Source organism: Mesoplodon mirus, assembly GCF_964341445.2.
Source record: "Mesoplodon mirus genome assembly, chromosome: 2".
NCBI classification, from domain to species: domain Eukaryota; kingdom Metazoa; phylum Chordata; class Mammalia; order Artiodactyla; family Ziphiidae; genus Mesoplodon; species Mesoplodon mirus.
The window spans coordinates 94366929-94379343 of NC_138977.1; the positions used below are offsets into that span (position 1 = coordinate 94366929).

Below are 12415 nucleotides of genomic sequence, written 5' to 3' on the forward strand. Positions count from 1 at the left end.
GTGATGTTCTGCTCTCAGTCCATTGTATCAGGAGGCACATGACGCCTATTTGTTACATTACTGGTGCTGTTAATTTGATTCCTCTTGGTTTTCGCCTTGTTTTAAATGGATAAAGTTATAACAGGTGGTATTTCGACCCACATTCCCATCCAATTCTAAGTGTAATTAAACTGTAATAAAACTCAGCAGCAAGCCTTACATATAGGTAAGAGAAGTAACTTTTAAGTAATAAAGTAACATCCTGCTATGTTAGGATATAAAATGCTACAAGTCTTCTCACTTACCAAACTGACAGGTGCTTTGTATATAGTAACATTTTGATGCCTGTTTGAGCCCCACCATCTCCAAGATGCACATCCTCTCAGTTGACACTCTCCCTTTTCAGAGAGCACAAGCTTCTGACATTCTACCAGTTGTATATGGAATAAAACTGAACCTTTTGCTGAACGTTGTTTTGTTAAAAATATGAGTTTTGGGGATGTAAGTATGTATTTATTTTTCCTATTAAACATGGGCTATAAACACTTTGTATTGAGACATTTGTATCTTCTATGATTTTGAGTATTAATCACGAAGAGACATTTTACTAGGAAACAATAGCCAGATATTTGGAGTATGCCTATATTCTGTGATTGCCAGGGAGAAAGAATATTTTGATCTTAGCCAAAAAAAAAATTGTTTTCAACTTATGTGACAAATTGCTCAAGGATTATATATGCTATTTGACAAGTCCTTGCATTTAACATTTGTTACAGAATAAAATGCCATTTGATTTTTATATTTTAATTGATTATAGGTGCTTTAGTTATTTGTGATATGACTTTGTTTTTTCACTATTTAATATCAAGTGATCTTTCCCAAGCATTGTGAATGTGATATTACTTAATATATAGTGACTTCAGTAAGATGTCTCTTGGACAATAGTCATGGCAGTAGATACGATAAATAAGAACTATTCAAATAGTTTAGGTGTTTAAGGGATGGCATTCTAATGAAGTACTGTCCTAATGATTTTGGGGAGAGTAACTATGGTTCAGCTTCCTGGGAGGATGAAACTTGTCCATAGTTTTTTAAAGATTTTTCATTGTAAATTGTCCATAAAAACCATTGCTGTTTACCTTACAGATTGTGCTTTCCATGTGCTTATGTACCAATGGCTAACCCAAATGGTTGTGAGAAATTTCTTTCCTGTCAGCTCACAGTCTCTACTGAAGGAAGTTGCCTCCACTCTTCTTGAGTCTGTGCTGTATACAGGGATGAATGTGTACTGTGTTCTCTGCCATAGAGAGCTTCTAATATTGGTGGTCATTGTTGATTGAATCAGGGTGGAACCTTGACCCAAAGCCAGCCAATCTGTAGGCTGGCCAGTGACGTGTGAGGTGATCTGATGATGCCAAAATGGAAGGCTGATGATTAGTTGGGCTACGAATGTTGTCTCAGAAAATTGATGTGAGGATGGGGGGAGTTAGTTACTAGGCAGAGAGGGCAAGGAGCTAATTCCAGCTATGCAGCTCTTCCGGTGTGGTGGTGAGGGGAGAGATTCCTCTTGCAGTGTGTCTACTCTTTTCGAGTCTCTGTCCTTCTTTAGGGCTTCAGTATTTGATTTCTGTGTCTGTACTAATAGCTTTGATCTTTCACCCTTGCTCCATTTTTAATCAGTCATTTGCTGAGTATTTTCACTTGAATGACTTAGTCTCATCTTACCTTTAACATATTCAAAGTAGAATAATCTTTAACCTAAAATAGAAGTTCTTACACATGCTATATTTTAGTCATTGATATCATTTTCTTCCCTCTTATTCAAATTAAAGTTCTTATTTTTATCTTTTTTTTCATGCTTTTTTTTGTTATATAAGTTTTAGGTGGACAGCGTTACAGTTCAACATCTGAATACACTACAGAGGGATCACCACCACAGTCTGGTTACCATCCATCACCATACATTTGACCCCTTTCACCCATTTCACCCACACACTAACCCCCTCCTCTCTGGTAACCACTAATCTGTTCTCTGTGTTTGTGAGCTTTTGTTTTCTTTTGTTTGTTGGTTGGTTTTGGTTTGGGTTTTTTTTTTTTTAAGATTCCACATATGAGTGAAATCATGTGGTATTTGTTTTTCTCTGACTTTTTTCACTTAGCATAATATTCTCTTGGTCTGTCCATGTTGTCATTTATTTTTCTCTTTGACTATGCATTTCATTAATTTTGAGAAATGTTTCAAGAGGTTGGATGAAATTTATCTATAAAGGACATTTATAAATTAGGGCTTCCTTATACTTCTTATGTTGTGCTTTAATAATTTTACCCACAAGTATGTCTCATTTCCCCAAACTTGACAATAAGTTCTACAAAGAAAGTGTTCCTAATCTCACCTCTTTTTTGGATACCTCATAGTATTTTATGTAGTGATGGGTGCAGAGTGTTGGTATTTAATGATTAGTATTTGTCAAATTTGATGATAATGAAAATGGGGAAATATGCTAGAAAACATCACTAGTTGTAACTGATTATGAACTCAAATATTTTCCCAGTTCCTATTTTGATGAGAAAGGCTTGGTCAGACAACAGCTGGATTCTTTTGATGAGTTTATTCAGATGTCTGTTCAAAGAATTGTGGAAGATGCTCCACCTATAGACCTACAAGCCGAAGCTCAGCATGCTAGTGGAGAAGTTGAAGAACCGGTAAGATGGTTCAATAAAGTAACATAAATAAGGGTATTGATTTGAAATTTCGGTCCTTCTCTCACCTGGCTTAAAGGTTAAAAAAAAAGGGGGTTTTTTTTTTTGTTGTTGTTGTTTTGCGGTACGTGGGCCTCTCACTGTCGTGGCCTCTCCCGTTGCAGAGCACAGGCTCCGGACGCACAGCCTCAGTGGCCATGGCTCAAGGGCCTAGCCGCTCCACGGCAGGTGGGGTCCTCCTAGACCGGGGCACAAACCCATGTCCCCTGCATCGGCAGGCGGACTCTAAACCACTGCGCCACCAGGGAATCCCCAGGAGGTGTTTTTATTAGTGTACTTATAACGTTTCCATCAGCTCCTGATTTATTCTTACTAATGGAGAGATGCATTTTTGCAAGTAATGCAGAACCCTAATTCTTATTCAGATAGTATGTGTTTAATAGCCAGGAAGAGGAAACTCAGAGGTATGATGAACTACAAAGAGAAGCAAGCTAGAAATAGTCATGTTGCCTCAGAAAATCCCACTTTTTTCTTTCACAGAGTAAGGAATCAAAAGAAAAATAGGTGAAGGACCTTTTTCCCTTGATTATTTGTTGCATGAAATACAGTATTATATCAATATAAGAGATAATAAGGGAAAATCACCCAAATATATTAGCTCTTTTAATTTTTCTAAGTTCATTGTAGTCTTTTTTTTTACACATATGCATGTTTTCAGCATTGTTAAATCATAGCAAGGCTATCATTTTAGAATCTAGTTTTACATGAGTGATTGTAAATACGTGTGTAGTCCAAAAAATGACTGTCCCTAGTTTTTTTTTTTTTTTAAACATTTATTTATTTATTTATTGGCCGTGCCACCTGGCTTGTGGGACCTCAGTTCCCTGACCATGGATTGAACCTGGACCACGGCAGTGAAAGCCCAGAATCCTAACCACTAGGCCACCGGGGAACTCCCATGTCCTTAGTTTTTGAGTAGAGAGGCAGCATGATGGGCCTTGAGGGACAGGGAAAGCTAAAAAAAAAATGAGGTAGAGAAGAAGTAGAATTAGACAGAGGGAGAGATTATTATTTCCTGCCAGTTCAGTCCCTCTTTTTTGTAGCTTATCTTGTAAGGGCTGATGTATTATTCTTATTCTGGTTGGAGGTGCTGCACAGACTTTTACTGTTAAGAACAAAAATAATTGGCTCTTCTGGCACTGTGTTGGAAAAATGGGTGTAAAATGCCTTTCCTATACTTACGGCGTTTTCTCTTCATGGTCTTTTCAAAACAAGAGAGATAACAATATAACATAGCAGCTTCATAGTGCCAGAATAAGTACTACCAAAGAGATCTCTCAAGTTTGGCTATCAGAGCTTAGTGGAAAAGATGGGAGGGACTTAAGCTGACTGTGAAGGGTGTTTGTCTTAGTAGGGAAAAGATATTTAATCATTTCAGCAAAAATACTTTGTGTTTTTGGCTTATGGCTGGAATAGAGGGACCACAGTAGTCAGTATATTGTTTTTGGTTTGATCTGTTTTTGATAGGTGTTCATGGAAGATAAGATGGAACCAGATTGTCACATGCTTTGGATGTCATTGGATGTCATGGGGCATTGTGGAAAGATTGTCAAAGAATGTGCATGAAGCGTTATTTTTAAAAGGTTACTTTGGAAATAGTGTTTACTTGGAGTGGGAAGAGGCTGGAGTCAGATTAAAATCTTGGAATAGCTGAAGTTTTAGTTAATAATGTCCTAGATTAGGGTAATAGTGGAAATGAGTAGTTGGATGTCTGAATTCCTTTTGGTTCATTATCACCACTAGTTCTCTTTGCTCTTTACCTACTCCAGTTTGGGAAACTTGGGTATTAATAATTTTCCTTCAGTGGTCTGCTTAGTCCCATCTTTTCCTTTTCTGATATTTGATTTAGAGAGAAATCCACTATCCATTTAGCTCTGGAAAGTTCTCATGGATCTTGTTTTATTGGGTAGCAGATAGATATTTAATTGAAAACTTTTCTTTCTCCTTTCTTCCTTTCTTTCTTTCTTAACTATGGACTGAGCTAAAGTCAGCCAGGGTTGGAAATTCTCATTCCTTTATGTAGAATAGTAATTAGGATTTTCTGTGTGTTTTTAAATTCCTCTTTGCACAGAGCAGTATATGAAGGTGGCTGTCATCCTGACTCTGTACATCTCTTACACAAAAATGCCCCCCAAGGATGCCCAGTTATCCACCCCACTTCAGTTTTGGAGAATTGGCAGGTGGGGCAAAACGCTAAGTCTCAGGAAGGTTTCTTGAGACATTTTTGTGGGAAGTTTTGGGTCAAGGGGAGAGATGAGACCCAACAGTGGGTGTTCCATCCTCTGCTTTCCTGGGGAAATCCAAATCCCAAAAGTTTTCTGAAGAGAGGCACCTCTCTCAGTGACCTAGGGAGGGGAGGTGACCAGATGACCAGACCTACTGCCTGGATGTAAGGCTGAGGCACAGAGAGGACAGGGTTAAGCAGATATCTCACACCCAAGACAGAAGAATGAAACGCATGAGGTGGGGAGAAGGGGACTGAGAGATCCCAGAGGCCCAAGTCATAAATTCCACCCTGTCTCCAGTTCTCAGCAGAAACTCTTCCCAAGACTGCAATGGAGTTTTAGTTCAGGGACTGGCTTTGCTCCAGAGCACAGAGAGGACAAGCCAGGCAGAGATCTCACAGGTAGTGAAGGTGGAGAGTTAAGGTATCGCACAGAAAGATGGACACTCCCACAATGAGTACGCACAGACCACAGCAGTTTTGAAACTATAAGCCAGGATCAGGGTAAAACATGCAGCTGTGGCTGAAATATAGAATGTTATAGGCCCTCTCCAATAAAATTTAAATCACTGCTTATTCCACTCTGTCCCCTGCCTATGAGCTGTTCCCAAGCTTTCTTCCAAGGCTGGAGTCCTGGACAGTAAGAAGGAATGGGAGAAAATATTGAGGCCAGCATGTAGGGCTGCGGCTGAGACTTGATATGCCTCTCCCCACCCCCACTCATTCTGTAGAAAAGAATTTGCTCTCCCTCCCCTTGATGGGCTGTTGGGATGAAGGCAGGGTAAAAGACAAAGGGAGGAAAACACTCAGCACATTCTTTCTCCTGCTTTGATCTGAAGTGTAGCCGCAGCCAAAGAGCACAGAAGTGGGAGAGAAAATACGGGGGATAGGAGAGCATGGGAGCTTAATCCAGTTGAGAAAGGAAGAGGGTTCTTCCACTGCCCTGTGTCCAAAAATCTGCTGAGAGCTTTAGTCCCAGAACTGCAAAAAAGAGTGCGAAGGAATGGGAAGCGTATACGGGTTTGTGGGGGAGGCAGCCACAGACAGGATGGAGATCTAAGGATCCCTGTGATCCCCGAGATGACCCTGAGAGCATTAGTTGGGGGACTGGATGAGAAGTCACAGCAGACGTGGATTTTTTGAGGGGGTAAGGAGCCAGCAACAGTGAGGTCTTCACCGAAGGAGTGACCTGACCACTTGATCTGTTCTTTGGCTGACTGCAGCACCTGAGACTCGGTCTGCTCTGTAAGGGGGACATCTCCCCTTAGTGCCACCCACTGTACCCCTTGCTGGGGATTGCTCTTTAGGATCTCCCCCAATCTACGATTTCATCCACAACCAAGAAGAACCCCTCCATGTTCTCCAGCAGAGCTCGCTTTTCTACATTTTTCCTCAGCATCTGGCTCAGTGAGTCGAAGAAGAGGCAGTTCAGAATAGCCATGAGCATCATCTCATTTTCGTATGAGCTGCCAATCATATAGAAATAGAGATCGATACTGCTTTTGCATACCACTGTCAGGCCTCCCAAGAGGGCAGTTTCAGTGTCAGTCTGACAGGTTTTGTTGAAAGTGTTCTTCTCAAAGGCCTTTTGCTCCTTGACACCGGGGTAGCTGTCGTCACAGTAGTTGGCAAAAAATATCTCCATCATTGTCCAGAGTCAGAATGGCTTTGACGGTGTACAAGGAGGGGTCCAAAATCAGTGCATCCATCTTGCCCCATAGCTGGTACCGATGTCTTCTGTACGTTTAATTGAAGAGATAGGTTTACTTTTTTTCTGTCTTCTGTTGATTAGTTTAGAACACGCTTCTAATGTATGAATTTATCTTTTCTTTGTTTTCTGATAACTTTGTTAACCTGATCTAAACCTGACCTAAGGAGAGGGCACATGAAACAGCTATACAGATCATTAATGCAAATCCATTTCAGTTGTTTGATAGGAACTCAGAGCTTAGTCTTTATTTACTTGTGATATATTAAATCTCCTTTTGTCTTCCACCTTAAGAAAGTGATGAAGTATAAAACTTGACATCTGTGGAGTATGGATGTTGCCTTGGGAGAGTCACCATTTTAGTAAAGTGGATTAACTTTGGCATTTTCTAGAGCTGTTTCTATTCAAAATGTTAATGTTGATTAAAATGGAATCATTAAATCGTTTATGGAAGAAAGTTATTTACCCTTTTCCATTGTTTTTGTTTTCATTTTAGCCAAGATACTTGCTGAAGTTCGAACAAATTTACCTCTCCAAGCCTACCCATTGGGAAAGAGATGGTGCTCCATCACCGATGATGCCAAATGAGGCCAGATTAAGAAATCTCACGTAAGAAAGATATTTCTTCTCCAGCAGCTGATATTGAAATAAGATTCAGAAAATAGACTTTTAGCCAGTGGAGAGTTTTCGTAATCCCCTTACTGTTCACTTGTGATCTGCTTTTACTTGCAAAGGTACTCTGCTCCCCTCTATGTTGATATAACAAAGACCGTCATCAAAGAAGGCGAAGAGCAGCTGCAGACGCAGCATCAGAAAACGTTTATAGGGAAAATTCCAATCATGTTGCGTTCAACTTACTGCCTATTGAATGGCTTAACAGATCGTGATCTTTGTGAGTTAAATGAATGCCCCTTGGATCCTGGTGGATACTTCATTATTAATGGATCCGAAAAGGTATAGTAGCATTATTTTTTTTTAATTACCAAATGATGATTAAGATTTAAATCATGAAAGTTGAAGTCAAAAAGTAAACTTTTGTATAATCTGGAAGTAGCAGTTGAATTCTTAAGAAGGTGACAGCCGAATTTATATTAAGCCAAAACTTTGTTTAGTTGTAAATATTGGGTTGGTCAACCCAATAATATACACTAGAAATTTGGTCTGTTTGAGCTTATATGTTTTGGTGAAGCGTTTATGCAAAATGGAGTGTGTAAAGTTCAAGAATTGATGTTTCAGTAAGCCTATACAGACTAAATAAAGATGCAGCTTTCACTGTTCTTTCTAATTCAAAGACCTTGTCGGTTTTATGGCTGTAATTTTATTGTCCATATAGGTTCTGATTGCTCAAGAGAAAATGGCAACAAACACAGTCTATGTGTTTGCCAAAAAGGATTCTAAATATGCCTACACAGGAGAGTGTAGGTCATGTCTGGAGAATTCTTCTCGACCCACCAGTACTATCTGGGTTAGCATGCTGGCAAGAGGAGGACAGGTATGGACTATTCTATGCTATTTGGGTTTATTCCTTTTGGTCTAGTTTTGTAAGTTAGCAGGCTGCATGTTTAGTCAAAAAGCTTTTCTGGAGCATATTATCAGTGTTGTATGGTAGGCATTTTATTATTTACTTATTACTGTGTAATAAATCATTCCAGTAGCAACAGTTATCATCTCACAGTGTCTGGATGTGGATTAGCTGGGTCCTCTGGTCACAGGGCTGCAAACAAAGTGTTTGGGCTGCAGTCATCATCATAAGGCTTATTTGCATGACTGTCGGCAAGATCCAGTTCCTTGCTGCACGGCTCCCCTCCATATAGCCCCTGACAATATGGCAGCTCACTTGTCAGAGAGAGTAATTAAGCAGAGCCATAGAGCATATGAGCAAGGTGGAAATCACCATCTTTTATACCTTAATCTTGGAAGCAGCATCCTATCATTTTTGCCATGTTCTTTTTGTTAGATACAGGTCAGTACATCTAGTCTGTACTCAAGGGGGGACTACACAAGGCAGTATTAGTAGGCAGGGATCATTAGGCACCATCTTAGAAGCCACCTACCATAGGCATGTTACTTACAATAACGTAATCTAATAATAGCATTTCTTGACTGTTTGCTATGTGCCAATTATGTTACTCAGATTGCTTGATTTAATCTTTGCAACTATACTGGAAATTTGTTGTAATTAACTATTTAATTTCATGTACATTTTTGTTTGTAAAAATTTAAAAAATAAGTCGTGTACACATTAAATAGTTCAAAAAAGTACAAAAAAGCATACACTATAAAAATTAGTCTTCCTTTGACCCCCAGATCTCTTCTCTAAGAAGCAGCTGGTTTTGATAATTTCTCATGAATCCATCCAGAAATAGTCTTAATTAAAAAATGCAAATGGGGGCTTTCCTGGTTGTACAGTGGTTAAGATTACGCCTGCCAGTGCAGGGGACACAGGTTCGATCCCTGGTCTGGGAAGATCCCACATGCCGCAGAGCAACTAAGCCCATATGCCACAACTACTGAGCCCACATGCCGCAACTACTGAGCCTGCATGCTGCAATTACTGAACCCTGCATGCCTAGAGCCCGTGCTCTGCAACAAGAGAAGCCACCGCAATGAGAAGCCCGTGCACCGCAACGAAGAGTAGCCCCTGCTCGCCCCAACTAGAGAAAGCCCACTTGAAGCAACGAAGACCCAATGCAGCCAAAAATAAATTAAAAAATTTAAAAAAAAATGGGAGCATGCTATACACACTGTTTGAACATTGCTGATATCTTTTAAAAACAGGTTTAGATCAGCAGTTGATCATTGTTTCTAAGTTGTGATATTCCATGCATAGATATAGCATAATTTATTGAGCCATTTCCCTTGTGATGGATGTTTAGGTTTCCAGTTTTGTGCTCTTATAACAGTTCTGCAGAGTCTAATGTCACTTTAATAAGTTTTATAAAGAAGAAGAACTTGAACATTAGAGAGGTTTAAGTACCTGAAGTTAAAACCCTGTGTGGAATAGGTGTTTTAAAGAATTAAAATGGTTTTTACTTGTGAATGGGGGTAGAATGGGGCCCAAGTACAAATGTTTGGAAAAGATCCCCAGGTTATTGTGATGTGCATTCTTTGTTGATAAGCATTGGCCTGAATTATGGAGGGCAAAAGAAAAGAAAATCGTCTAGATTTAGTGATAAGTTTGATATGAGGATGAATCAGTTAAGATTCTTCGGTTCTTTCCAGAATTTTCATTTAATCAATTTAAGAATCGGGCCTGGGTGTCCATGTTGCTGTTGTTTTTAATTCCCCAGAGTACTCTAATGCGAAGCCAGAGTTGAAAATCACTGAGCAAAAACACAAGGTCTTTGTCTTATAATCATGGGAAATAAAATTAAAAGGATAATATTTTAAAGGGAATGAAGTGAACAGTCAAGGTGTATGGTCTTTATTTTGTTGAAATTCAGTATACACGTATATTTCTGTGTAGGTTTTTTGTTTTGACCTTGCCACTTGGCTTGCGGGATCTTAGTTCCACAACCAGGGATTGAACCCAGGCCTCGGCAGTGAAAGTGTTGAGTCCTAACCACTGTACCACCAGGGAACTCCCTCTGTGTAGTCTTTTTAATTTTTTTTAATTCACAGACAATTGTTCATAGTGATTCTGTTGACTTGGACGTTGTGGCTAAAAGATGTAGCCAACTGCCCATTCCCATACTCTGTGTGCTTTCGGGGTGCTTTGTAGTCAACCCTGGCTAAGTATGGGACAGTTGGTATCTCACAACTCCTTGTATCCACCAGACTTTGTGTAATCATTGCGAAGGGCTTCATTACGCCCATTAGTGCCCACAGTAGCTATTTTAAAACAATCTGAAACCTTCCCTCACCTTTCCAACTTTACAAATTACTTGCCTTGGGCCTTGAGGCTTGCTGGCAATGGAGTGAAATTAGGATTCTCAGCCACTGAATTTCCTGTATTTTATTAGGCTTCTAAAGTGTGTGCACCCAAAAAGATGACTAGTCTGCCTGAGCTGCCAACATTGTGATTATAAGTATCAGCAGCACGTGGGCAGCCGCGAAAAAAATTCTATCGTTCTCTTCTGAGGTTCTAGATTAAATAGAGAACGTCCAAGAATTGATTTTTAGAAAGAACCTAGTGAGTTCAGTTTTAGACAAAATGTTTGGAGGGGACGTGGTGCATGGTGTAGGCATTCTTTTTGAATGTTTTGTGTATTCTGAAAAAGGTCTATGATGAAACTAATGGAATAATTGAAAACTAAGTTGAAACAGCCAAATGGCACTTGGGATGGAAGGGTTGAGAGTACAGGAAAAAGGTCAAGATGAAGATTTGCCTGTCCTTTATGTAAAGTTGTTACTGAACATCCGTTAGATGGGTTAAGGTTTCTAAGGAAGGAGGCCTGAAGTAGGAGGAGGAAGACAACAGAAACTTATTAGATGGACCATGATAATGTAGGGTTATGAGGCCAAGAAAAGATAGAGTTTGATATTGAAAGAAAGAAATTTGATTAATATTGAGAAATCAGGTGTTTGTATGCCAGTGTAGTAACTTTTTTCACTTCTGTCTGTGTTGCAACTAAAGAGGGAGAAATTGGAAGAGAATCTTATGTGAGAGAGGCTGTTTGTTGATTTTGAAATATTATTCATATTTGGAGATATGTCACAGACCAACTCTGAGTTAGTACTTATTTTTCATTCTGAGCTTTTTTCCACATTTGTCTAGCTATATTCTCTCTTATTTTCCCCTCATCTATTTCTTTCTTCCAAAATTTTTAATTGTTTTGGTTGGGGGAAAGGACGGGGGGTGTCTGTGTTCATACCTGCAGCCAAAGGTCATTTCCAAATACAGTCTGGAGCAGTTCTAGAGGATCTTGGCAGACAGAGAGTAGAGAATGGAAGTTCTCTCAGGTTCAGATGACCAGTCTATCCATCAAATAAGTAAACCTCTTGCAGTGGTTTTTGAAAAGCAGCCATAGGACGTTCCTTAGAATATGAAAGGCATGCCTCTTTTGAAATACCTACAATGAACATGTATATAAAATGGTTCTTGTGATGTTTATGTATGGCTATAACGTCTGTATTCTCATATTCTAATGATTTTTTATTTTTCTAGGGTGCAAAAAAGAGTGCTATTGGTCAGCGCATTGTGGCAACCCTACCATATATCAAGCAAGAAGTTCCCATCATTATTGTGTTCAGAGCATTAGGTTTTGTGTCTGACAGAGATATTTTAGAGCATATTATTTATGATTTTGAAGATCCAGAGATGATGGAAATGGTAATGTGCAAGCAAAATATATTCATAGTATTTTTCAAGAGGTTTAAAGTTACTGACTGTTGCTAATCCAAAAACATAGTAGAAAGCTGCTCTGAAGATCAGTTTAGCTGTTGCAAACCCCATGCTGTTTAATGTGTAGTGAAAACCTTCAGCCCTGCCTTGGCTTCTTTCTTATTTATTTTTTTTAAAGGCATATAAATACCAGAATTTAATGAATGAATTTTCTGTTTTACCTTTTTTTTTAAACACCTTTATTGGAGTATAATTGTTTTATAATGGTGTGTTAGTTTCTGCTTTATAACAAAGTGAATCAGTTATACATATACATACATCCCCATATCTCTTCCCTCTTGCATCTCCCTCCCTCTGACCCTCCCTATCCCACCTCTCTAGGTGGGCACAAAGCACCTAGCTGATCTCCCTGTGCTATGCGGCTGCTTCCCACTAGCTCTCTATTTTACATTTGGTAGTG

At 39.3% G+C, this 12415-nt stretch overlaps 1 protein-coding gene and 1 pseudogene across 3 annotated transcripts in view; one reads left to right on the forward strand and one right to left on the reverse strand.

Annotated features, from left to right (window-relative positions):
* Nucleotides 1–12415, forward strand: part of POLR2B (RNA polymerase II subunit B) — a 46811-nt gene that overhangs the window by 3341 nt on the left and 31055 nt on the right. For both annotated transcript variants that reach the window (XM_082630896.1, XM_082630897.1), the window contains exons 3-7: nucleotides 2532–2682; nucleotides 7168–7280; nucleotides 7406–7625; nucleotides 8005–8163; nucleotides 11779–11943. In XM_082630896.1, coding sequence (XP_082487022.1) covers nucleotides 2532–2682; nucleotides 7168–7280; nucleotides 7406–7625; nucleotides 8005–8163; nucleotides 11779–11943 — 808 coding nt within the window. The remainder of the gene's footprint in view (nucleotides 1–2531; nucleotides 2683–7167; nucleotides 7281–7405; nucleotides 7626–8004; nucleotides 8164–11778; nucleotides 11944–12415) is intronic.
* On the reverse strand, nucleotides 5461–6672 carry LOC309797285 (coatomer subunit zeta-1-like; annotated as a pseudogene). The gene has a single exon. The product of its transcript is annotated as a coatomer subunit zeta-1-like (transcript).